The following is a 26,882-nucleotide window of genomic DNA, read 5'->3' as shown; positions in this document are numbered from 1 at the left end:
GTATTTAAACTTAATCTTTACTCAGTTTAATGTTAAAACAGGAGCCAACTATATCGGCGTTATATTTGACGGATCAGTTCTCGCGGAGAGACGCGCAATACTCCTCGTTAGGCACTTTCAGCTTTTCGACCACATTACCCCGCGGGTCCGAGCAATAACAGCCAGCGATGGTACATTGCATAGGGGAGAAATAACCATTGCGATCACAGGAAGGTAACGAGAAGTCCCCCATCATCGGTCCCAATAGCATGTAGAGTTTCTGGGCTTCTTCCTTTCTTACCGCACACGGTCCTCTGGGTTCTGGTAAAATAAAGATTGGGTGAACTTTACTGAAAGGTGATATTTCATTGTTAGTGTTACTCGAGTAATGCGTGAATTCTGAATAATAAACATGCAGATTTTTTAGGATGAAACATTGATTTCTAAGGTAAAATTCTTAATTTGGAGGATTGAATCATAATTTTGAAGCCTTGAATTCAAATATTTACTGTCAATGGGTGTGAATATTATTATCCCAAATAGTGATCTGTGCTTAAATCATCAAGTGAATTGGATTGGGAATCATCATCGAACTAAACTTTATCAGTGTACTTAGGTTAAAATAACTCAAAACTAGGTGAAGTTTATCTTTGCTAAATTTCGTTTCTTAGCTATAGCCAGAAGCGGGTTGGGTAATATAGCTATAGCCAACTCTTACCTGTTATTACCCCTTCAAATCTTCTCTTCAAAACACCAGCATGTACTTCGGTGAGCACACAAATCGCCAAAAGGACAACAACCCCAACTCCAGTAGCGTTCATTTTTTTAATCAAACAGTTGCAACATCAATTGTTGTTGTTACCTCGGCAAAGATACGTTAGTATATTGTCCCTTGTACGTCAGACAGGCGGTATTTATACCAGAGCATTATCATGTTAATCTTGTGGTCGGAGGAAGTGGGAACTTCAAATATTTCATTAATTTTGATTGCTTTTACATCGCTGAGAATTAATAAGTTTCTTTTAGTTGACAAAACATGAATGTTTTGCATCCTTTTTAATGTTTAATGATGGCGACCAGTTGCCTTATTTTACGGAAGCGTGCAGTGTTTTAAGCAAAGATGATCAAAATGGCTCTGGTCAGAGAAAACGTACTCAAAACAAGCGCAGTTTAAGCGATATAAAACTTTAAAACTTTACAGGGTTGTTCTGAGATACTGGTTTTACAAACGCTTAATCGTGAGATTTACTCGGTCATTTAAATGTCGGTCATTTAGAAATAATTAATCTTGTCGAAAAAAATTACAGCAGCGTCCATATTGGATTGAAAAAGTATAAATTATATATTTATTATTAATTGACGTGATTGTCATTGAAAGAAGCAGTGTACACTTGAGTTTTTTAAAGTATACTTGTTAAACAGGACGGCCAAAGAAATCTGATTGTGTCTGCAAAAAAGTGCAAAGCTATATACATGAAAAGCAAAGTTTTCGGTTTTGAAACAGTGAAGAGAAATTAAACTGTAATAAGCAAAGTAAGGTTTGAAGACTTGGGTGTTATCATTTCATTTGACGCTTTGCATACGGCAAGTCCTCCTATTAATAATAAAGATTGTTTGTTTTTATGCCCCAATATCACGCTGATTTCGTTTATGTGAGCAAAGATTGTTCCAAGGTGTTTAGTTTGGTATAATTATATATAGACAGAAAATTACTGCACCAAGTGAATGTAATTCGTTGAAAAGAAAACATGAAATCTTTCATAAGATTCGCTGAACACATTGGACTGATTCCAGACACTCCCAAGTAGAATTAAACTAGAATGAAATAGATAGACAGACAGAAAGAAAGAGTCCTTACAAAATCGAAGTTGTAACAATAGCTAGAACTGAAATTATGTAAGACGGTCCAGGGTAGATAATACGGTAATAGTTCCTGGATCTCATGGATTAAATCCATGGATTTTCTGAACATGAAGTTATATAACAAACCGAAGGCAATAGATTTTTGTTTTTACACAGTTTATATAAAAAGGAATATAATATATTTAATGAATTGTATTTACTGTTGAATATATATAAATATAAGAGCATGGAGTATATAGTTGAAAATTTTGATTATATACGTTGCCTAGAACGGATTATCTTGGGTCTATTGTGAAGGCGAAGAATTAAGAACGTTTTCAGTTTCGCAATCTAGTATGCGGGAATACGGGCTGAAATCTGACGTGGGATTTCCATTCTTGTCAACACAATGACAGCCAGCGAAGGTGCATTGAAGTGGCTTGTAGTATCCCTGATCGTCACAACGAGGGGGGGTGTAATCTTGTGGAAGGCCAAGCATTGCAAACTTGCTAAAGAAATTCATAATTTCTTTTCGCTTCTTCCAACATGGCGGTTCTAAAATATTGATGATAGTGAATATATGGACGCTTTCCTTGAAGTAGTTGGTCTGTACTTCATGAAATAAGACCGGTCTAGCTGGTTTTACTGTGTAAAGGAAAGCGCCTAATGATATATAGGCTGTGGTGATGAGGGAGAGGGAGGACTATGTGATGATAATGGAGGATTATGTGGTGATGAGGGAGGATGATGTGGTGATGAGGGAGGATCTGATGTGGTGATGAGGAAGGATGTGATGTCGTGATGAGGAGGATGATGTGGTGATGAGGGAGAGGGAGGACTATGTGATGATGATAGAGGATTATGTGGTGATGAGGGAGGATGTGATGTGGCGATGATGAAGGATTATGTGTTAGTAATGAGTGTTTATGTAATAATGATGACGGTAGATTATCTGGTGATTAGGAGAGATTATGTGATGTTTATGAGGGATGATGAGGAAATATGTGCTGATCATGGGGGATTATGTGGTGGTTATATGATGATGAATATGATGATGATTATATGGTGATGGCCACTAACGGCTTAATGTTCCTTCCAGAAGTTTCTTCTAGAATGGTTCATTACCTATGGCTGGTGGTAACAAGTCCACTGTGGGCGATGTTATCACTTGACCTTGCGTGTTCACGTGATCAGTGAACGTAATCTCACTTGGGTCTGGGGTGGGGGGTGTCTTCATCTCATCGACCGACGGTGCTGGTGGTGTTCCGTCGGACTTCGTGCTTTGATAAGGGGCTGTGGGCGCCATTGTTTTTGATGGTGTCATCGTCTTCAAGTCGAGAGAAACACCTTAATAAAATAAAGGTTCTTTCTTAATTTTGACATCATTATTTTCTTATTATTGTCGTCTCAGTTTCTGTTGTTTTTGTGGAGATAAAAATCTGTATATTTCCTCTTGCAACATTCCAGTTCTCGGCTTACACCTTGTTCCCCTTAGGGACAGAGTCTCAAGCAAAGAGTAGAGAAATCATTTGTCATTTTGACACGGGCTTTTCATAAGACAAGAAGGGTAAGCGCTCGGTATTGATGGGACAAATCTGGAAACGATTTCTCAAAAACATCACACAAGATCAATACCTAATCTAATTCTAATCACGTTTTTCAAGATTGCAAATGACATAATTTTATTCACGGTAATATCTCGCAAATCTGAGATGAAAAGAAAGGACCCCGCCTTGCGCAACTTACTCAAGGAGTAAACCAGATTTTGAACTTTAAAGCTTTGTCAAAAAGGAAACAAAGTTTATTACGCCACATGTACCTACTTAGAAATATTTGACTGTCTGTGCTGCGCTTCATATCAAAAGATTTGGGGACGCCGGCTCATCCTCGGGGACAAAACTTCCCATTAGGAACTGAGTTTCATCTGTCCTGACCTAAACTGCAGCGATTTCCTTATTTTTAGGCTCAGAACTTTGTTTGATAAGTCATATAAATATCTCTAGCTAACATATAACATTTTAACCAACCGGGAAACAAGGAATATATCGCTGTCTCAAGAATTTTACATGGCTGAATTGATGCGCGGAGAGTTTGAAAGTCAGACAGCAATGCTGGATTGTTTTCATTCTTACAACTGAACAAACTCTAAATTGTGCTTTTTTATTCATAAGTATATCTACCGTCATTACAATTGTACGTTGTAACTGAATCATCGCGGAGGGGTTGAAAGTCACACCGAAATACTGGATCGCATCGCTTTATAGGGCTGCTTTTCACTGTTGCGTTTTTTGCACGTACGCACTCACACGTAAAAGTTTAAAACCTTTTAAGTTGTTTTATAATTAATTTTGTGCCAGAGAAAACACACCAAAACCAGTGAAAACAGCCCACAAACAAACCGTAATTATTGGTATTATATTCTATTTCTCAATGTGATAGCTTGATTTGACTAGTATTTTCGCTATTGTTTGACCTTAATCATTGTGACCTATGGCGCTAAATATGTGATGTAATAGGTCGCAAGATCTCAATTCAGGTGGCACCAGAACCACAAGGGTAGTCCTATTGAAAAGTAAACTTTATTTCAGCTGAATCTTGCAAAATCGTAAGATATTTCGGTTTCGTGCGCAAAGTTGTGCGCCTTCAGATAATGCACGCAAAAAAAACAACAGCATTTGTCCAGCCGTGCGCCAGAAATTCCTTATTTCGTAGTAAACATCGGTTGAAACACTACTAATTTGAATAAAATTTCAAATTCATTAAAAACCGTTGTTTCCATTCATATAATTTCCCTATATCTTAAGCTTCGAAGCTTGAACTTACGCCAAAATGTATACATTCCATCATTCAAAATGTTACAAATTTTTACCTTGTAATTTGACCAATGCCTTGGCGTTCAATTGGTAAACTTGCAAGGCCAGCCCAAGCGAAAGGAAGGCAGCACATTTCAACAAAAAGGCACGATTCAGCATCTTGGCGTCTGTGTGCAGTGCGGTTTCAACGTTATATGAGGAATATTTGAATCGGTTCGTTGACTTTCAAACGTGCGTCACTCTGAATGTTTGCTCATCGAAGTCCAATCTGATTATGTTAATTGATACCCTCGAACGTTTGAAATAACAAACCATTTCATTGCTATGGAGAAGGTCGTGTGAATATAAACTACCCGCAGCGAGAACTCTCTACTGAATTCGATGCAACTTTTTCGATTATTCCTCAGGTCATTTTCTCTTCAGATATTGGCTATTGTGAAAGTCCTTGCGAACTAGTTGATCACTAAGTCGGTGTAATCTGTTGTTCCTTTATCGGCAACGGTCATGAATAACGGGAGTTAAAAAGTTTAGTCCATATACAACTATTCACAGGTGATATAACTCAAGATCTTGTAAACAACTATGCTTGCAGTACGCATCTTAAACAAATATTTAGACTTTCTCACAGATATCAGACTCACAATTATCAAATAACGATCGAAAGATCTCTATCCAATAAACCTTCCATCACCATTATTTTACAGTGCCTTTTAAATTGTTAGCTGACTTAACTCTTCGTATTTGTACTTTATTCGTACTGAATTCGTACTTTTCGTATTGTCTGCCCCTATTCATTATATCATTTCAAGAAACAAACTAGGAATCTAGGATATATATACAGGATTAGATATTACTTTCTAAAAAGATTTAATATTCTTGTCACTTGTCAGTATAAATGTTGTTGGTAAAATGTCCTAGCTCTTTTCAGGATTGTGATACCAATAGTACTAAATCACCATCTATAGTTATCATTAATGCTTCATTTGTGAAAATCTTCTTTCGATGAAGACAATTGCTGTCCAATGAATGAGACAGTCTGTTGTCTTTAATAATTGTTGTCTTAAGGGCCAAGGTATCCACATCAGTATGTACAGCAGTATCTAAGCAACTAGATTAAGAGTGCTGCGATATTCTCTTCGTATGGTTTTGTTGAGAATGTCTTGAATACGATAAACGAAGACTTCTCAATGAACAATGACCGAGTCTAAAATTTAAAATATAGACGTGTTAACTGCTTATATTGATTCAGTTGAAAATCGTCTGCCATTAGACGGAGTAATATGCACTAAATTGCGGGGTTGCGTCAGACCAAATTAACAGGCTAATGGTTCTTGAGGCAATAAAGCGATAGTTCTGTGACTACTATACCAAGTTACAGTCTCGCGTTTAAAGCAATTCGCGCAAATCTTACTGCTGTTTGCCTGGCTATTTTTGGTTACATTAGAGTTAAATCGATTTTAACGAATCACACATGCTTACACAAGCAGTCTTCAGTTCCTGTCACACCAACCCGCTTTCTAACGTTTCCCTGAAAGTCGACACAGATCATCTTCCCGTCTTCTCGCATTTGCAGGGGCTTGAAATATCCAAATTTGTCGCATCGTAGCAACTTGTGTTCCTTGGCGTCCCTCGTTTCATAATATTTTTGCCTGAGACATCGTTTCACTTTACGACATGGCCCTCGCGCTAGAAAAGAAGAATAAATTCAAATATTTCTTCCTGAAATCGTCAAAAAAGGATTGTTTTGACCACATTACAAAGTTTCAAACATTGTTGCTAACGTCGACAGCACATCTGATTTTATACCGAGTTAGGCCAGCATTTTGTGATACGATTTTGGGAAGTTCCTTTTCTCACATGTGGATGAACATACCTGCGTAATAGTCAGCAAAATCTGCACCACTTGGATAATAACATTCCACCTTATCGTTGTAAACTTGTAATGGCTTGAATCTACCTTGGGCGTTGCATCGTGGCAGCGTGTGGCTTGGAAACGATTCTTCATCGGCTATCTCGTCCGCAGTTTGACGACAGGGCTGTAAAGCTAAAAAGAAGATATACCAGGTGAGGGCTTGTTTTAGAAACAAATACCTCCATGAGTGACTCATTCGGCTTTTGTTAATATAGTCTTAGTAACAAAGTGCCCACTCATATTCAAGCCCAGCTCACCTACGCAATTGCTCTTCCCGGCTGTAAAACCATAAGGCTCTGGGAACTCTCCTTCAGGCAGCATACAAATCAATCGTTCATCTTCCAATTTTTGTAGTGACTCAAACAAACCAAATGGATCACAGCGTATCAGCTTGTAATCTTCGTTTCCTTCTGATGCATGGTTTTTAAGACACTGCTTCAGTTTATGGCACGGTCCTTCCTCTGAAGATGAAGATAAAGAAAAATGAAGCTTCAGTGGATGGATGGAAAAGATCTAATCATATTTCTGTCCATTTGAGCTCTTTCTAACACACGTCAAGCAAACTTTGAATGCATTTCAACGTGCACATACCTTGATAATTGTAGACATTGTCAAGCACTCCGTGTGGGTAGTAACATGCAAAGCTGGAATAGGTTCTCTGCAGTGGCTTGTATTGACCTTTATCATCGCATCTTGGCAACATATGTCTTGATTCTGGATGATCTCGTGCGATTCTCAAATACTCATTTGTGCATGGCTGCTGGTCTGAATAAGAACACGAAATTTTGAACCGAGGGTCGCGTCCAGTGGCTTTGGGAGAAGCCGGTTTCTTTGGCAGAAAGTAATCGAAATAGCTGATTCAAAGGCGACCGGCTTCCAGCTCTAAGATATGCTTTCTGACGAAGTTCAAAAGTAGACGCAACGTACGTGCTAGATATTTTTAGCGAAAAATTAAAAGTCTGTCAGTGGGGTCATAACAGTTTGCCTGATAATCCTTATAAAAATCACGTTTTGGAGATTAGAGAACACAAATACGGCATAACATTGCCCTGCATGACGTAAACGGATACACTTGTGCGGTATTGTTTTGACTGTTTTACACTCTTATCTAAACTCTCTGCCATTGCATGGGGTCATCTAAGCAAAAATAAATTGAACTTGAAATGTTTTGCTCATATCAGATGGATTTATTTTCGCCTGGAATGTAATTCAATTGTTTCGCCATTGACATTGTCACGTTGTGTCAAGAAATTTTTGCATGTCTTCTTTAACAACCTCGCAAAACATTGCATTGCCAACTTTCGTTGCCAAATCTTGATGGTATTTTCCCGTTTGTTGGTGAAAAACAACCCTAATGATTTTATGATGTTGTCAAAATATTTTAAATTAAATTGAGCGTTCCCAGAATAGACCTCATGCACGCATTGCCGTGACGTTAAACGACTCTGCGAGTGACAACAATAATAATATCCTCTTACAAAAATTGAGAATTGTTGCACGGTGTTTTGACTATCGTTGTGACGCCAAAGCGTTTGAATCAATAGACTATTGTATGAAATCTGTTTGAGAAAGTCAGAATTTATCAGCCATATTTGTAGTCGAATTCACTATCATTTTTGCAGAATAATTGTCTACCGTTCAATATAGAGCGCTTGCCGTAATTCCTAGCATTCAAAAGATTGAAAGTAAAAGTGGAAGGGAGAATACTAGAGTTGTCAGGCTAATATAACCTCTTTAAGTTGTGACATTCATCAGCAAGAATCCTCTCTAGTACTTGTGCGTTAGAACTCTTAAGTTACACAAGGTAAGTGCAAGACTTTCTCATTTATGGAGTTGTCAGAATGGAAGTGAAGTGGAAGATGTCCACTCTTTCTGTTTCGAACATTCTCGCAACTTCTTCTTGAAGTTGAGATGGAATTGCACGCAGCCGCTTGGAAAAAAAAAACACTTTAAAAATAGTTCAGAGTTCAACTAAATCTATATATGGGTTATTCCAAAAAAGAGAATGAAACGTGCAGAATTTAAAGCAGGACATATTTAGAAGATCTCTCAAAGTCATGCCGTTCATGGATTTTGAATAAGGGCATATTTAAATGAAATATCACATCCGATGTATTCATATAATCTCGAGAATGCGTTAAATCATTTGTTATCCCACGAGGGTGCAAGATTTCAAGAGATAAAATCTAACAGTACGGAAATCTATGCTACAAATCGTCATATTGGAAGTTTTCCATGAATTATAGCAATTATAAATTTTTGAACTAGCTACAGAAAGAAACCTGAACTACTTTTATACTATACGGATTGCTCTGTCAGTTCTAAACTGTTCTTTCTAGAGGTCCAGCAAGGATCATCTCGTATTGATCCAGTGTTACTACAGAAGGAAACCTGAACTAAACTAACTTTATTTATACTGGATAGCTCTATCAGTTCTAAACTATTCTTTCTAGAGGTCCAGTAAGGATAATCTCGTATTGATCCAGTGTTACTGCAGGAAGAAACCTAAGCTAAACTAACTTTATTCATACTGGATAGCTCTATCACTTCTAAACTGTTTTTCCTAGAGGTCCAGTAAGGATCGTTCTTTGTTGATCCAGTGTCAACAGAAGGAAATCTAAACTTAATTATAGCTCATTACTTCTAAACAGTTCTTTCAAGAGGTCTAAATTGTTTTTTCCTTAAAATTTAATTGGTTTATCAATTGCATTTCGCGGGAAAAGAAATGGTTTGAAAATCCAATAGAAATGTAGTCTAGAACTGAACGATGAAATCTTTTTCATTTAGACCAGTTTGTCCTCAAAAGACGTGACGGATATCGGTGCTTTTAAACCGTGCAGCCAAGACTGTAGTCCTAATTAGGAAAATAGTTTCCTGGTCTCAAATTCGTCAGGATAAAGCTAATATATATATAGACCAAACAATTCCTCCAAGAAGGAAAATAAATATCAATTTTGCAAAACTTACGTCAAACAAATACGTGCGTCGCGCGATATGTTAATTAGCCCGGCGGCGTTTATCATAGTTAGTCATAACAAGCAATCATAACTTTTTATTCGTATCTTTCGGAGCTATGCCGAGCTATTTTCTTGCGCCGTATTTAGACAGATAAATCACCAATCTGATCTGAAAATTTGAGGACGTTTGTATCCCTCTCTCTTGGTCCTATAGTTTATCCAATCCATGCAGTTGTTCATCTATGCACGTTTTCAATTTGTGGAGGTATAGGATTACGAATCTTTCTCAGTTCGCAAATTACTAGTTGGTTATGTTGTCCAATTCGTGCAAGAATATTAAAAACAATTACGCAGAAGAACTTACCAAAAGTTGCCTCGTTACTCAAACTTGCTCCTGAGGAGAGGCCAAAAAAAGCCACAACCAATAGATAAGGAATCTTCAACGTAATCATCATTTCTCTTCAATATTTCCTCGTAATTTTGTAAGGTTTCGGCTGTAAGTCGTTATCAGATGCACGGACTAGATGTCTATATTTTTTGCTCGTCAACTTTTATAAGTCATGCGCCGGAAAGGGCGTCAAAATGAACCAATGAAAGCAAGGCATTTAAGTACCTGTCATCGGCACTCGTCGTCTGTCGAGTTGAGATCGAGTGAAGGTCGAAAGCTATGCGATAAGGGCCGAACAAGGAACTAAATTCTCTCGCAAACATTCTTGAAATATTTCGTTTGATTTATTAATCTGTCATTCATCACGGCCAGTCGACGCCCACGACACACGTTCTACAAATGTTCTAATAATAGCGATTGCATTGCTAAACAACTGCTTGAAATTCTATCAATTTTATGGTATATTTATAGTGGAAATAAAAAAGTAGATAACATGTATGATTGCTAATGGTTTGTTTTAATTCCGTTATCAGTTGTGATTAGTTTTCAAGGCGGTCAAGAGGTCTTAGTCTTAGAAGTAGCATTCCTTATTGGTCTGCTATGGAACTGGGAAGTTCTAGAAGAAAACTGTACTTCAAACTCTTAGGGTCTTATAAACCTATAAAGTACTTTATCAGCTTAAAACTATTTCCCACAGGATCAGTAATCGGTATATCGATCCTAAGCCTAAGGTGAAACTACATTTAAACTGGATTGCTCTATCAGTTCTATACTTTTCTTCCTAGAGGAACCTATTTCCAAATTTATAGTGAAGGATATCTTTTTCAGTTTCAAATAGAAATTGTCCCCCATGGAGGCTTAAACGAGATCAATTAAAGGTCAAGATAAGATGACCCGTAGGCCAAATTTCATTAGACAATCTAAGTTTTTCACAGGGAATAAACCTGAAGGCTAAACTTAAACCAGCATAAATTTCTGCTAGCAGACAATTTGATGAAATATGGGAAGAAACATAGGCTGCGAACTTGAGAATGACTTTGAAATATAGTCGAAATATAATGTCATGTTTTATATAACTCATATCTTGTGTTTATAAGATGTTGTTTTTCGGAGCATCTTTCGTGTATAAACAGCAATCCAACATTCAAACAGAGGTCTATGCCTCTGTAGAATGTACCTCTTTTAAAGGTCTATAAGTAGACGTGATATTATGAATTTTTGTAGCCATTACGTTGCCAACAATGCACGGGTATTTTAAAAAATTCCTTATTTGTTCAATGTAACCGTTTAAGAACGGAAACCTCGCCCGGAAAAGGCTGCAATGTTTGATATTGTGAGATGAAATTAATAATGCTAGTCGAAGTACATACATACGACAAATTCTGATTAGTCTGATGCGTTTTCCGGTCTGAAATTATGATAATTATTTTAAAAGCACCGTGCATAATTAGCGAAATTCCCCCTGATCTCAAAAGATTTTTCTCCTTTACATTCTCTTCCCGCGCAAATTTCACTGAATTCGTATGGTTTCGTTACTGAATTCAAACACCCTCAATTCTTTGAATAAAAAGCCGAAGAGGATAGCGATTAACAGGAAGACGTCCACTTTTATTTCCCTATAATTCGCTGTGATTTGGTCGCCAGAAACGGACAATATTTGCCAAGAAATCCACACTGAACAGTGAACACTAATACCGGTCATTGCGTAATTGAACTGGACGATATATATATAATATACTAAAATGAACCAACCTGAACCTGCTGCCGAATTTAAGGTACGTTCTGACTTATCTGCAAACGGTATTTGATATTTCTCTTATCTTAGATCGATGTAAAGTGCTTTAAGAGAAATTAGATGTAAAGTATTTTAATAGAAATTTGTATAGTGTGGTACTTTCAATTAATATGTTATCTGGTATAGATCTACTGTTGATATAGGTACCTATGTTTCTACCATAATATTGTGTTACCACTGTCCAGTGTGTCTTGAAGTAGAAGCACATTATTTCATTTATTCCTGTATTCAGCGACGTAGCCAGGGGGGAGTTGTGGGAGCCATGCTCCCCCCCCTTTGAAAAATTTATGGCTAATATATACTTACTTCATAATGTATTAATTTAGTTACAAAGAATGAAATCTACTCAGTCTTTCAAGTTGTTTTATTCAACCCGGGCTTGTTTTCAAGCAAGCTGAAACTCTAGCCAATTACGGCTCCCCCGCTCTTAAGTCTTTAAGCTCTGGCTTTGTCCCTGCCTGTATTTAGTCTTTTATTTGTCAGTGATTTGATGGTGGGAAGCTTTTGAAATTTACAATTGTCCATTGTTCAAAAGAATTATGTTATAGATAATATAATCCAATGCCAGTACATTCACTTATGTCATGTTGTTTAATCAGTCACATCAATTAGCAGGTCATAATTTTAATACAGGATTCTCATTTATATTTTGTACGACAGTTGGTCCTCTGTGGTGATGGTGCCACTGGCAAGACCACATTTGTAAAACGACACAAAACTGGTGAATTTGAGAAGAAATATGTTGGTAGGTTCATGACTGTATGTTTTGAAATGAATTAAGTATGAAAATAAGAAGAAAAATGAATGGCTGGGTATCTGGTGTTCAAACCATTGTCCAAATTTTCTTCCAGCAACTTTGGGAGTGGAAGTTCATCCTCTTAAATTCTATACCAATCGTGGAGTGGTCCAGTTCAACGTCTGGGACACAGCAGGTCAGGAAAAGTTTGGAGGGCTTCGTGATGGTTATTACATTGGCGCACATTGCGCTATAATCCTTTTTGATGTCACTTCAAGAGTTACCTATAAAAATGTTCCTAACTGGCATAGAGACCTCATTCGTGTTTGCGAGAACATTCCTATTGTCATGTGCGGAAATAAATGCGATGTCAAGGATAGGAAAGTAAAAGCAAAGAATATCACATTTCACAGGAAGAAAAATTTGCAGGTATTTTGAAATGTATTTTTGATATTAGACCTTTAGTGGGGTTATATATTTTAGATTGAGATTAGGATAATTGGTATTAGGATTGAGATTAGAAATAAGCTCAAGATTAGGATTGAGATTCTTAGAGATTGGGAGCAAGATTGAGATTAGAGATTGGGAGCAAGATTGAGATCTCTAAGGAGCAAAATTGAGATTAGAGATTGAGATTAGAGATTGGGATTAGAGATTGGATTAAAGATTAAGATTAGAGATTGGGATTAGAGATTGAGATTGAATATTAGGATTAGAGATAGGGATTAGAGATTGAGATTGAAGATTAAGATAAGGATTAAGATTAGCCATTATTAGAGTTTGCTTAGATTTACCCAATTTTTTTCCTCAGTACTATGACATCAGTGCGAAGAGCAACTACAACTTTGAGAAACCATTTTTATGGTTGACGCGAAAACTCACAGGTGACCCAAACCTAGAGTTCACAGAAATGCCTGCCCTGCTACCACCTGAAGTTACCATGGATCCCAGCATGCAACAGGCATGCGAAGCTGAGCTTAAACAAGCTCAGGAAACTGCACTACCAGAAGATGACGACGATGATCTATAGAATTGACGTTTTTTATAAAGAATTGGTTTGCATTTTAACTGAGATCTTTGTAACCGCACGATTTTACCACAGAAAGAAAAGTTCTTATCTAATTAATAATCTGTTAGCATCTCTTATTTTTATACCATTGATTATGAATAGTCCTAAAAAGTGTTGAAAAGGTCATGGGTTAGACGCACCACAGGAGTATCGCTTTTGTTTACAATTTGAGTCGAATGTTAAAATATTTTGTGCTGATTTTCTGCATAATCCGAGACGCATTGATATTCCAAACTACACTGCCTCGTTTAAGATCTCTGGCTCTGCTGCCGTTTTTTGATCCTTTAAACGATGTATTTTCGTGCTTTATATCATCTCGTGATATTGATCGTATGCGGTTGTTTGAAATGTGGCGATGCTGGGTTATCGAACTTCGCGGAAGAGTTTAAAAAGCAGGAGAAATCAAACGATTTCTCTGGCAAACATGGGATGCTCTTTCCACGAGAGTCTCCCAGTAGACAGATCAAGGATCTTGGTGGGCTATGGTCTTTCCGTGCAGACACCTCGCAAAACAGAAACGCTGGATTTGAGGAGAAATGGTTCTTGAAATATTTAGTACAGGTTTGATCAAGTTAATCATATTGTACACAATCAACATAGCCCGGAAATACTTTCTTAGTTCATGCAACTTTTTAAGAAATAGAATTTATTATTTATTTCAGTGCACAGATAGAGTTTTTAATTGCATTTGGGGCTGGTTGTATCAAGCCCGTTTAGCTTAAACGGTGGATAAGTCAAAATTAAATAACACTCTTACATCTCTCTTGAATGAGTCAACTTGAATATTATGCGTTGAACATGTAGTTGTAAATAGTATCTTTGTATCAAGGTAAAAAGCATTTAGTTTGCTTGTTGCGTAAAACGTTGGACTTGCTTTCTTTTTTGAACTTATCCACCGTTTAAACTAAACGGGCTTGATACAACCGGCCCCTATTACATCAGATGACGACCTTTATATTTCTTTAGTGCTACCACAATAGGTAGTGGATCAGCTGGACAGGGGTAAAACATTTGTCAAGTCACACAGCCCGTAGTTTTCTGTTACCATACAATTCACTCTTTAATTCAAAGCAATTTCAATCCTCACAATTTCTCTAGACTGGTCCAGTTATACCGATGGCTGTTCCAGCCAGTTTCAATGACATCACGCAGGATGACTCATTGAGAAAGTTCATTGGTTGGGTTTGGTATGACCGGGGTTTCTACCCGCCCTCTCACTGGCGGTCCGAGAACCTTCGCGTTGTGTTGCGATTTGAAAGTGCCCATTACAACACAATCGTGGTAGGTATCGCACGAGAAATGTTCCTACAAACGTCTCCTGGACTGAAATTTACATGCACTAAGCTGATATCTGATGACATTATGACACCGTAGTCTGTTTCATAGGCTCTATTTCCTCTTTCTTAGTGGGTAAACGGACAACAGGCTATGTCCCATTCAGGAGGACATCTTCCCTTTGAGGCAGAAGTAAACAAATATCTTCTCTTCAATGAATACAACAGAATCACGGTAGCCGTGAATAATACTCTCAATGCAACAACACTTCCACCTGGGAAAATAGAATACCTTACGGGACCTCGGTAAGCACACAAACAAATATTGTCATTTTTTGCCTTTGGCATGTGTTTTTGACGAATTAGGCGGGAAAGGACTAGTTGTCAAGTAAAAATCAATTTCGCCTTTGAAACCACTTAGTATCTCTTGAAATATACTTTTTTCGGTTTCAAATTTATGTCAGAGCTATAGTTCTTATAACTAAACATGGTCACAAAATTTCAATTAGTTTCATGAAGAATAACAAAAGATATAATCAAATAAATACTGCAGAATTGATTTCTATTTCGAGATCACGTGCAATTTTAAGCTTCAGCGAAACCAACCTCTCCTCTGTTTTTCAGGTACCCTGCGGGATATTTCATTCAGACCTATGAATTTGATTTCTTCAATTACGCCGGCATTCACCGCCCCGTTCGTTTTTACACCACTCCCCAAGTGTACATCTCCGATATATCCGTGATTCCTAGCTTCGTCTCGTCCGACAACAACAATATTAGCGGGAAACTGGAGTTCAAGACCGTTGTTATAAGTCCAGTGCAATATAGGTCATCGCTGGTGATAAAATACGAACTGTTTGATAAACAATGCAATGTTGTCGCCCGTGCGTCGGGTTTGGGTTTGCTCAGCGGTGCGTTGCTCGTTGATGCGGTCAAACCTTGGTGGCCCATTGGAATGAGCGACTCACCTGGTTATCTTTATAATTTGATGGTAAGAAGAGGCCGTGGAAGCATTTCAACACTGAGGGAGGGAGGGAGGAGGTACTATTGGCTGCTGTCAAAAGCCTAAGCCTTCAAACTCAACTCAACTTGCTTTCTACACTCTTAAACTGCTTTAGATAGGAGAGCTTTTTGCTCTAAACATGGAAGTTCTTGCTATATTTTTAGGTCCGTCAAGGCAACGGAGCTCTGACGTAGTTTTAACACTAAATAGTCGCTGTTAACTTACATTACAGAAATGATTAACACTTATATTATCATCATAATAACTTCTTGAGTTCTTACCCTTTTAAATCATTCATATTTTTCTTACTCTTGTTCAAGGTCACAGTGTCAGGCAATGGTTTTCTAGATGTTTACAATCTGCCAGTAGGATTTAGGACAGTGAAAGTTGATGAAACACAGTTCCTCGTCAATGACAAACCATTTTATTTCAAAGGATTCAACATGCACGAGGACTCAGATGTAGGTAGTCACGAGATTATAGTATAGCTCTTGTTTATTACGAGGTCCAGTAAGAATTGATGATTGATCTAGTGTTGCTACAGGTGGAAACCTAAACTAAAGTACTAAACTAACTTTATTTATACTGGATAGCTCTATCAGTTCTAAACTGTTCTTCCTAGAGGTCCAGTAAGGATCATCTCTTATTGATCCAGTGTTGCTACAGGAGGAAACCTAAACTAAACAAACTTTTATACAGGGACCGCGGAGCAGAGTGGCTCGCTGGGCTTTAGCCCCACCAATAATTTTTCCGTAATTAGTCTTTAATTTCGAATATTTTTTAGTTCGCTCAAATTTACAAGCAATACAAGCGCCAAAATGCTGGAAACTTTACATAGGACAAGCATTTGACCATTAAAACAGCGTGGTTATCCATTTCAAAATATTTGACATCATAACCAAAGCATGGTTATATTGTTTAATGTTTGTATATGAGCGCCAAACATGCTGGAAACTTTACATACTATCTATTATTTTCCATTAATCCTTAAATTGTGAGGCATTTGCGGCGATTTCAGAGACCTATATTTCAAAATTTTCCAGGACTGAGCAATACGAAAAACGTTCCGCGGTCCCTGTTATATCTCATAAATCTATCAAATCTTACTTTTTCAGATCCGCGGTAAAGGTCTTGACTTTCCTCTGATATTAAAAAATTTTAATATATTCACGTGGCTAGGAGGGAATGCGTTTCGCACGAGTCACTATCCTTACGCTGAGGAGATCATGGACCTCGCGGATCAGTTAGGGATAGTTGTGATTGACGAGTGTCCTGGAGTAGGAATTAGAAAGTAAGAACGTTAGGATATTCATGTACATCTAATTCAACCTGAGATTTCCTCAAATGCTCTTCATTTTGAAGTAAGATAAGAGCAATCATGCATGAGGTGTTTTGATCTTCGCTGATGTGAAGACATTCCCAATGCAACCATCAAATTTAATATCCCTGATCATTCTGACTAAATTAGCGAAATACATGGTACAATGTCCACCATCTTCTTTTAGACCTAATTTTGGACCAAAGTCCTTGTCCCACCACTTGGCTGTCATGGAGGAACTGGTGAGACGGGACAAGAACCGTCCATCCGTCGTTATGTGGTCTGTCGCTAACGAACCAAGCTCAAACGAACCCGAGGCTGAAGCTTACTTTAGGTAGAGTCCAATTGAGTCGACAAAATTCAGCCCACATTCATTTCATAACCAGATTTCGCGATGTTATGCATCCCTCTTTATCATTTCAGAACCGTCATCAACCACACACGATTTCTAGATCCAACCAGACCTGTTACGTTTGTCGGCAACCAAAGCCCAACCACCGATCGCGCTGTAAGTTTTGTTAAATTCGCGTTCACCGTAACTGAACCTCATAACTTGTCAACAAAGGGTGTTTGACCGTGTTTCCAACAATACACTGCATGATAACATTTTTTGGCAACAAGTACAATTTTCGCATGGATCACCATATTCCTACAATGAAAACTCTCGTTGGAATAACTTAACAGTTGTCTGTTGAATTGATACCAAACTGATCCTATGAAAAGGTTGTTGAAGCAACTTTAGTGATGCAAGTCATGCGACGGTTTAAGTTTAACCAAGTTTTGACGGCGTAAAGGTCTGTTAACACGATTCAATTTTGTTGAATCCAATTCACTTCTTTACGAATGATATGTATATGTACTCTGTTATTGATAAAGCAGTACTGCACTTGGCTTTAGTTGATTTGCTTCTCATATAAAACATTGCCAACAGAGTTTAAAACATCCATCAGAAGTGGATTGGATCCAACAACAATGGATCGCGTGAACAGGCTTGAAAAATTACAATTTATAACCAAAGAATATTATGATTTTTTTAGGTTCAGTTCGTTGACGTTATTTGTCACAATCATTACTATGCCTGGTACGAAGATTCGGGGCATTTAGAGCTCATCAAATTGCAACTCGAGTACGACTTACGACAATGGTTTGAAAAGTTTCGAAAGCCTTTCATTCAGTCGGAATATGGGGCAGGAACTGTTGCTGGTTTGCACATGGTAAGCTTCGAACACAGCGAATGCATGTCATTGCAGAAGTATTGGATCTATGACCTGAGCTAGGTTTGAGCTTCCAACTTCGTATCAATAAAGGCTACGAGACAAGGGCTTCTTTTTAAACACAATTTTCCATTATCATCATGCAGTATGGCCATTGTCAGGATTATCTAGGATGATTACCTAATTCTTTACGATGAGATTAGACATATTCATACAATTTCCCTACCAAAAACTACATCTTCTAAGGGTAAACGCCGATTGTTGATGTCACATTTTTTTCATAGTATCCTCCCGTGATGTTTACTGAAGATTACCAGGTTAGCAAATATATATAGTCATCATGAATGCATAAAAATTCGACTGGCTTTGCTGACATATTTTCATTAGTTTCTCTTGCAATTCTGCTTGACATCTGTTGGTTGCATTAGGTGGGAACTATTGAACAATACTTTCCTGTGTTTGATAAACTCCGTAAAGAATTTCTCGTTGGGGAATTGATATGGAATTTCGCAGACTTTATGACGCAGCAAGGTATGTTTTGGAACGTTAAAGAAATTACTTAGATAAATAAAAATTCCAAGCGAATGGTTTTTGAGGTAATTCCATATGTTCCTTAAATCCTAACTATTCAAGAATTTAATCCTTGAGGCAGCTTATTATCGTTTTTGACGTCTACGGCGACAGACATCAAAATAACTGGTTTTGCGATTTTGCAATTTCATGCCCCGCCCGAGCCCTCAAACTAACCAGGACTCGAACTAACAATGCAGAGTCAGTTTTGCAAGAACCGTTTAGCCTAAACGGTAAATATTGAACGGACGCCGCAACGGCTGGGAGCCGCAATTACATAAGAATTTCGATTCACACCTGTTCCAATTTGTGTGAATCACTTTCTCTTTATTCAGCCATACGTCTTAATAAAATCTTCGCTGAATAATTTATGCTTTTTCCACCGCAGATGTGAAAAGAGTCAAAGGTAACAGAAAGGGAATCCTGACTCGTGACAGACAACCGAAGCATGCAGCTTATGCCTTGAGGAACCGTTATCTCAACATCTCCATGGCTGTTGACTCGCCCCTTCTCACGTAAGAGGTTACACACATCCCACGTAAAAGAATCAATAATTTAAACGGCCTCATTTCTCGGTGATAACACTTTAAAGCATCAAATACAACGAAAATTTACGTCGGACTTGAAAAATATTATGTTATTAATGTATGTTGATTGGTTTGAGATAAATATTTACTGATGAATATTGCGACATAATAATGGGGTTTTCTTTTAAAGAGAAGAAATGTACGATAAAATGTCCTATAAAATTGGAAAGGTTTTATGTGGGCTACTTATGATGTAGTCAGCTTTGTCTAATGTAAACTGTTCTTCCTATAAGTCCAGTAAGGATCATCTCTTATTGATCCAGTGTTACTACAGGAGGAAACTTAAACTAAACTAACTTTATTTATACTGGATAGCTCTATCAGTTCTAAACTGTTCTTCCTAGAGGTCCAGTAAGGATCATCTCCTATTGATCCAGTGTTACTACAGGAGGAAACTTAAACTAAACTTTTATTTATACTGGATAGCTCTATCAGTTCTAAACTGTTCTTCCTAGAGGTCCAGTAAGGATCATCTCCTATTGATCCAGTGTTACTACAGGAGGAAACTTAAACTAAACTAACTTTATTTATACTGGATAGCTCTATCAGTTCTAAACTGTTCTTCATAGAGGTCCAGTAAGGATCATCTCTTATTGATCCAGTGTTACTACACGAGGAAACCTAAGCTGAACTGACTTTATTTATACTGGATAGCTCTATCAGTTCTAAGCTCTTCTTTCTGGAGTCTATTACGACATTAGAAATTAGGAAACATCAAGTATTACAACATACTGAAAGCTATGGCTCTGAAAACCATATTGGAGTTCCAAATTTATATTTTCCCCAGACAAAACACGCTGGATATTGGTGAAGGGCAGTGTATTCGAGTCATTTTAGTGATTTAGTCTAGTATGCTATATTCACGGAATCTCCCGCGACGTTTCCCAGGGCCGAGGCTGATGTGTTTATGGTGGTTCACCAGTGTTTGACCAAACCAGGATCTCACCTGGTACCCTTAGTTTCACTATACTGGATTCGCATTGTGAAAAGATCAAGTTTGGCTACAACGAAATCATAACCGCTTTTTCTACAAATACTTTTGTTCTCTACGAAGACCTTTTCTTTTATTACCATAGTTTTGTGTGCGATAAGAAAGCTCTTAGCAGTTGAACTTGATGTGGCGATGATGCAAACCGGTATCATGTAACTTGGACCTTCACTCGCTAAGGCCTATTATGAAAAAATTCCAAGAATTTAAAACTGTTCGTGGCAAGGCTTTGGGAATTTGGCAAATCGAATTTCGCGGGAAAAGGCGCGCCGATGCTTCAGGAATGTTCTGTGGGCGCCATTTCCGGTAAAGTGAACAAATTCCGGAAGTTGGGTTGTAGCAATTAACGAATTTCGAAACAACACAAGTTCATTTCACTACAAGCGAACTTCTAGAATGTTTCGCGTTGTTTTTTTCAGGTGAATCGTGACAATACGACAGCATACTGGCGGGGCATCAACATCAAGACCATTTGTGATTTCGCCTGTGGGCCAAAAGACGAGGAAATTCGTGTTTACATCAACAATATATTGGCGAGTGGTTTTAAGACCACTTCAGCTCAGAAAGGCTACTGTGTTTACCGTCTGTTTTGCTGAGTTGGACTACCTTTGTTAACGTATATAACAAGTAAGAAAGATTTCAGGAAACTGAGCTTTTTGTGTGAAAAATCGCGACGATTCGAAGCGTTTATTGTCTTCGACAAAATTGTTATATTGACACTTCATGGCATTTTAAAGACAGCTAGTCTCCGAAAGTGAAACACCAATTTCTTCAAAGTATGAGCGTTGCTAGTGTTGTCACAGAGTTCGTGTCGGCTTTAAAAGGCCACAAATGGCAAATATCGTGTCTGGAATTTAAATCTACCGACAGCACGGTTTATTTAGCCTCTGGTTCTTGGGATAAAACAGTCAGAGTTTGGGATTTGAGCGAATGTGATGCGTGTACTAAACTGAAAGGCTTTCACGATGGAGCTATTACGAGTTTAGCGTGGTGCAAGAAAGCTAGCGAGTATAACCTTCTAGCTACAACATCTTGTGACAAAACAGCTTGCTTATGGAACTGTAAAACAGGGAAAAATTTAGCTCGACTTAGCCAACACGAAGGATGGGTTCTTGACTGTTCATTCTCGGCTGATAGCCGCACGTTGGCGACTGCCAGCTGGGATTCAAACATTAAACTTTGGGATGTCGAGACTAAGAAATGCGTGAGATCTTTGACAGACCATGAAAGCGGCGTGTGGACGTGTAAATATCATGTTGAAAACCCAAATATTGTTTGCTCCGGCTCTGAAGACGGTTCGCTGAGAGTGTGGGATGCCAGGGCGACAACTTCGAAATACTTCGGTGGCCACGACGACAGCATAAGAGCATGTTCTTGGTCTAGAAATGGTGGCGAATATTTGGTATCGGGCTCAGCAGATTCTACGGTAAATTACTTTGAAATACTTAGAGTTAATTAAACATATCCCTCGCCTTTCGTCGTAGTGCATATTTGTAATGATTTTAGGATGTCCTGCGGAGATTATGCGGTCTTAATTTCAGACTGTTTTGATTTCGTGTGGTCAGACAAAGTTACTATCTTTATACATTCAAAAGACATCGAAAGACGAACTCTGAAAGACAGAGTCTGCAATCTTGTCTGATATTTGCACCAGGGCAGTCTCTTGCGCAAAATTCTAAAGCCGAAAATGTTATGTAACACTTATTAACGGTACTGTACAGTGTACAGAAGAAGGCATGCACGTTCTAAAAAAATTCTCTGAAATGTGTGTGTGTCTAATTGCCAAAGCAATTTACGAAACGTCAAAAATCAACATTCAATAAAACGTTCGAAGTCAAAAAGTATGCAACAAATTGTAGCAATTTCGACATTTTTTACAATTCGCCAGCGAATTCCGATTGTCTTTTAGCAATTATTGTTGACTTTCAAAGCAATTAAATCGTGCATAATATCGTGCTCTTCTAGGCAACCTTTTGTTGTGTTGTTTTACGCTCTCAAGAATTCTAAATTTAATGCTTTCGTTTGCTTCCCTTTTTTTTTAACGCTGATATTGTTCCAGATTGCTCTTCGATTTATTAAATCGAAAAGTTCGTAAACAATTTCTACCAACGCGGAATTTAGCAGTATGTGGTCCACCACCCGTAAACCAGTTATTTTCGCATATCAAATATTTTGCAACGTGTTACAGATCTCGTGGATAAACAAATTACCAGCTCATTCTTCCCGATGACATTTTAAACAACGCAGTTCGTTCTAGTTGATACTCACTAGAATACATTTGGCTTATTGAATGGATGATTAAAATCCGTAACAATAACATGTGAAGTTTATTTACTCAGTCCTGCTTCGCCTCATATGGGTTTAATTAATCGATACATTGTAATAAACATTTCCTTCATTTACATTCACTTAAATCGCTAAGCTATGTTGATAGCAACACAAAATTGTTTCAAAATTTGTTTAGATTGTTTGCTTAATCTTTTTCAAGCAACTTCCATTAGCTCAACGATCTTTTTTAAGCTGTCAGCTTTTTCGTACTGCTAATTAGGATGTATTGCATTGCGTTGACCCTTCTGCTTTCATATTATGCAAATCTTTTTGTGAACTTCTAATATTCTCGTGATATATTCCTTACAAAGACTATATTTCGGAACTGAAAGCCATTTCTAATTTAAGACACCAACGTTACTAAGGATTTTCTTTGTCGGAAGGATTTTGTACTCGAATAACAGGATATGGGCATGGTTTGTTCAAGGGAAAGCCAAATCTGGTTTACCGTATACCGTATAGCACTTGAGAAAGTTTGAATTGACAAGGGATTAGGGTCAAAATACTAAATACTTCTCAGGGAATTAAAGTGGTATTTGGTATCAATTGATGGTATTTGCTATGCAACCGAGTCCCCAAAACATCTGGTTGAGATCTTCTAGCATTTAGCTGCAAAAAAGTATGGCACACCGCCAGTTAATGAGTTCAACTGAGGGCCTTCACAAAGCTCATCCTTGTGCCAAGCCCATTTGCATCATGAAGTCACAAAAGGAATTTCTTTCAAAGTTTATATTGTCAAATAAGTGTAGCAAAACACAATGAACAATAAATTCAAAGCATTGAAGCCTCTCTTTTGTGCATTACTCAATTCCAGATGACTTAATTTTGTCTACTGCAGTGACTGAAAGTAAATATTAATTATCCATAACTATTGTTAACATCTTGGCAGGAAATGTGGGCATAAATATTTAACAAGCAAATATTGCATGATGTCAAAAAGACCTGTCTATAGATAGACATAATTGTTCTATAGATAGACATTGTTAGGTGTATTAATATTGAACCTGTTGCATTTCAAAGGTGTTATTGTTTTCTTACATATTCTTCCAGGTCATATTGTGGGATTTTCGTCAAAATGTTGCCCTCACAAAATGCCGTGGCCATGAAGCCCCTGTATCCGATGTCAAATTTTATCCGGTGGTTGGCAAGAAGAGATACCCTCTGTTGCTATCCAGTGGTGATTATTCTGTCAGAATGTGGCATCCGCTAGCTAGTTCAAAAGAGTTACTGAAACTTAAACAACATAACTTTGGAGCAGAGGTGAGTTCACCATAGAAACAATAATCTTGCAGGGTACTCTGATCAGAATATGGTTGCAAACAATTATCGGTAATGAAACTTTTATTTATATCTGCATCAGGTGGAAGCAATAGCAATTTCAGATGATGGCACGCTCCTGGCGTCTGGTGGTTTGGACAACCAGATCATCCTCACAGCTATGGCGGTACCTGTTGATAAGCTAGAAGATATGCCTGTTGACTTGTCTGATGAACCCTGGACAAAGGCAAAAGAGAGAAAAACATCTGACAGTAAGTGGTTGACAAAGTTATGAGGGGCAACCTCTCACCCACAGTTACACCCTCCAAAGCTTCATGAGATTACCACCAAAGACCACAGGGTTGTGGGTGACTTTACCCATTCCAATGTAGACTTTCTGATCAAAGCTTCAAGATCAAGAGGGGTAGGGTAGGGGTAGCACCCCTTTTGAAAATCAGTTTTCATAGGAGAGGCAGAGGTGAATGATTTCAAAGTCATACTAAAGTTAGAGAGTAACAACTCTAATGCATTCTGGACGTTTCCTAGAATTTTCCGCTGCATTGAATTACTTATTCAATAAATTACTCGATGTGAACAAAGCAAAATGTCTTGTTCCAGGTTTGGACGAATGTGATGGTCTGCCACATCGCGATAAGAACCTCGAGAAACTTTTTGATGAAATTCATCACAGAAAGGAACACATCATTGTCCCTCCTGTCTCTTCGGCTGCAAGCCTTCTCGAGGGCGCGCTGGAAAGGAAAGACAGCAAAAATCAATCAAACAGCTCCTCTTCCAACGAGCATACGACGAAAAAAGGCGTTAAATGCAAAAGGAAAGGGCCAAAAAGACAACGACCGCGATCTTTTGTACAAGTGAACGGCAATTCCCACGCGAATTCATCGTTAAATGCAGAACTGTCAAAGAAATTAGCCACGTTGAGACACACACGCTCAGATTCCGATCCGATTTCAATGAAAATAGGTAAGACTAGATCATCGACAAGATCTAGGAGCTTCGTTTACGCGTGAGTAATCAGTGGGCGTTTCACATGGAGGTTTCAGATTACGGCTTCATAGATTAGATTGAGTATTTTGGGGCATTTTCTCATGCAAATGTAACGAGGATATTGTGGGTGTTTTTCTGAAAAAGTCTGGTTCCTTACTCCGCAAACAGGCTCGTATATAATGCGCTCTTTACAGCGGGCAAACCACAAGTACAAAACTGCGAGTTCTGTTTGCGCTATTTTCTAAGAAAACATAGGCATAGTTGGAATCAGAGAGCAAACAGCTTGCGAAAACCGCACTTTATGTATCGTATCATCTCCAGAAACGTCCGTCACAGACGTGTCACTCAAGGGCGCAAATCTGTCTTAAAAAGTGTGGTGATAAACTGGATGGACCAAGTTCTAGTGATAGTTTGTACTTTGTAGTGATAATAATCCTAACAAAACGTTTTATTTTAATTGTCCCCAGGGGGACATGTTGTCCCCTCTGTGCCCTTGATGTCACCTAATCTCACACATCTCTTAGAGGCATGAAAACTTGCCCTAATTTCAAGCTATTCGTCTGATTAAGCTGACTAGTGCCAGGCCAAGATGTATATATCAGGTCGTGCAATCCTCAGCCTCAAGGGATGAAGAACAACTCCCGCGAACTCTTGCCTCTACTAGTTCCCTCGTCCTCGTAATATCTCGTTTGTTTTAAGATGCTTTGCTTTAACAATTTTCAGCAAACGGGAATAAAGAACTGAGGTCAAGAAAAAGCAGCCATTTTGACAGAGAGAGAGACGACATGGACGCCATTAGCGCAGAGATGATGAATCTCGCCAGGGAACTTGAAACTACGACGAAAAACGAAACGACTTTGTAAATATGATTGCAAACCTCCCCATCAAATTTCTCACCAAAGTTTATAGCGACATTTAGCACATTCGAGACATATTGTCTTGAAAAAGCGAAACTAGTTTATAAATGTTATCATCGCGTATCTAAATTTGTCTGTCATCTAATTTTTATCAAATTTCATCCAAATTTTAACGAGTTCCCTTGTTCTGTTGTGAACTTTTTGACTGTTCTTTCATTTCCCAACAAATACAATCCAAACCTGTTCAGTTTCGCTGACAGGCCATTTTGTCAGCTATTTTGTCAACAAATAAATTCAAGTTTCATATACTAATTATCATTATGAATAAACTTTTCAGATGTGTTTAATTGTCTATGAATCGTATTTCAATCAATCAATTAAAGTTAAACTTATAACTATAACTTATAACGACGACCATGAATATACCGAAAAATGGAGGGCGAATGTACCGAAATATGGCATACTCGATTATCATAGTCGAATACACCGAAAAATGGCACACTCGACCATGGTCGAATATACCGAAAAATGGCATACTCGACCATGGTCGAATATACCGAAAAATGGCATACTCGACCATGGTCGAATATACTGGAAAATCGTATGTCTAAATTATGTCCAAATTGTCTTAAAAGAGCCTCTCCAAGAGGCTTACAAATTGACAAGCATCTCGTATGGGCGCGACATGTGGAAAGCATTTCTAAAAAGATTGCTTCGGCCATTGGAGCCATTAAAAGGATGTATACCCCAGCTCATAGTTACAAGCACTGCCCTCAAAATTTACGGAGCTTTAATTCAACCGTATTTTGATTATTGTAGCCCATTTTGTGATGGTATAAATTAAATTTAACACATTAAATTTGGTTAACGTTTTGAAAAACTGCAAAATGCGAGGCTGGGTAATTACCAACTGATCTCAATTTGATGCAAGTCCCAGCGATCTTTTCAATAAACTAGGTTGGGATATTCTTTCGATACATGTAAATCAGT

At 38.0% G+C, this 26,882-nt stretch overlaps 5 protein-coding genes across 6 annotated transcripts; 3 read left to right on the top strand and 2 right to left on the bottom strand.

The window, feature by feature from the left end:
* Nucleotides 1-2,040: 2,040 nt before the first annotated feature.
* On the bottom strand, nt 2,041-5,088 carry LOC114520444. The gene is made up of 3 exons (XM_028540704.1): nt 4,691-5,088; nt 2,947-3,168; nt 2,041-2,376 (listed from the first exon to the last, which is right to left on the bottom strand). The coding sequence occupies exons 1-3, from the start codon at nt 4,791-4,793 to the stop codon at nt 2,129-2,131; spliced, it is 573 nt and encodes a 190-aa protein (XP_028396505.1). The 5' UTR covers nt 4,794-5,088; the 3' UTR covers nt 2,041-2,128.
* A 126-nt stretch (nt 5,089-5,214) lies between these two features.
* Nucleotides 5,215-10,015, bottom strand: LOC114520442. The gene is made up of 6 exons (XM_028540701.1): nt 9,868-10,015; nt 7,138-7,311; nt 6,804-7,007; nt 6,508-6,678; nt 6,114-6,320; nt 5,215-5,838 (listed from the first exon to the last, which is right to left on the bottom strand). Exons 1-6 carry the CDS (start codon nt 9,956-9,958, stop codon nt 5,819-5,821), a joined length of 867 nt encoding a protein of 288 aa, XP_028396502.1. The 5' UTR covers nt 9,959-10,015; the 3' UTR covers nt 5,215-5,818.
* Nucleotides 10,016-11,392: 1,377 nt separating this feature from the next.
* On the top strand, nt 11,393-13,558 carry LOC114520443 (GTP-binding nuclear protein Ran-like). Its single transcript, XM_028540703.1, has 4 exons — nt 11,393-11,666; nt 12,347-12,431; nt 12,538-12,851; nt 13,234-13,558. The coding sequence occupies exons 1-4, from the start codon at nt 11,634-11,636 to the stop codon at nt 13,450-13,452; spliced, it is 651 nt and encodes a 216-aa protein (XP_028396504.1). The 5' UTR covers nt 11,393-11,633; the 3' UTR covers nt 13,453-13,558.
* Nucleotides 13,559-13,670: 112 nt separating this feature from the next.
* On the top strand, nt 13,671-19,562 carry LOC114520435 (beta-glucuronidase-like). 2 transcript variants are annotated; one of them, XM_028540693.1, is made up of 12 exons: nt 13,671-14,052; nt 14,590-14,772; nt 14,899-15,071; nt 15,390-15,756; nt 16,089-16,229; nt 16,884-17,059; nt 17,274-17,420; nt 17,510-17,594; nt 18,124-18,300; nt 18,585-18,617; nt 18,729-18,831; nt 19,259-19,562. In XM_028540693.1, exons 1-12 carry the CDS (start codon nt 13,783-13,785, stop codon nt 19,387-19,389), a joined length of 1,986 nt encoding a protein of 661 aa, XP_028396494.1. In that variant the 5' UTR covers nt 13,671-13,782; the 3' UTR covers nt 19,390-19,562. The 2 variants fall into 2 exon arrangements, with proteins under 2 accessions (XP_028396494.1, XP_028396495.1); XM_028540694.1 differs by lacking the exon at nt 18,124-18,300.
* Nucleotides 19,563-20,780: 1,218 nt separating this feature from the next.
* LOC114520602 (vegetative incompatibility protein HET-E-1-like) lies at nt 20,781-26,239 on the top strand. The gene is made up of 5 exons (XM_028540908.1): nt 20,781-21,871; nt 23,824-24,033; nt 24,134-24,302; nt 24,649-25,011; nt 25,759-26,239. Exons 1-5 carry the CDS (start codon nt 21,224-21,226, stop codon nt 25,896-25,898), a joined length of 1,530 nt encoding a protein of 509 aa, XP_028396709.1. The 5' UTR covers nt 20,781-21,223; the 3' UTR covers nt 25,899-26,239.
* Nucleotides 26,240-26,882: the final 643 nt, after the last annotated feature.

Source organism: Dendronephthya gigantea, unplaced genomic scaffold (genome assembly GCF_004324835.1).
Source record: "Dendronephthya gigantea isolate DGI-Jeju-01 unplaced genomic scaffold, DenGig_1.0 000016F, whole genome shotgun sequence".
NCBI lineage: Eukaryota > Metazoa > Cnidaria > Anthozoa > Malacalcyonacea > Nephtheidae > Dendronephthya > Dendronephthya gigantea.
This window is presented reverse-complemented; position numbering and strand designations above follow the sequence as displayed.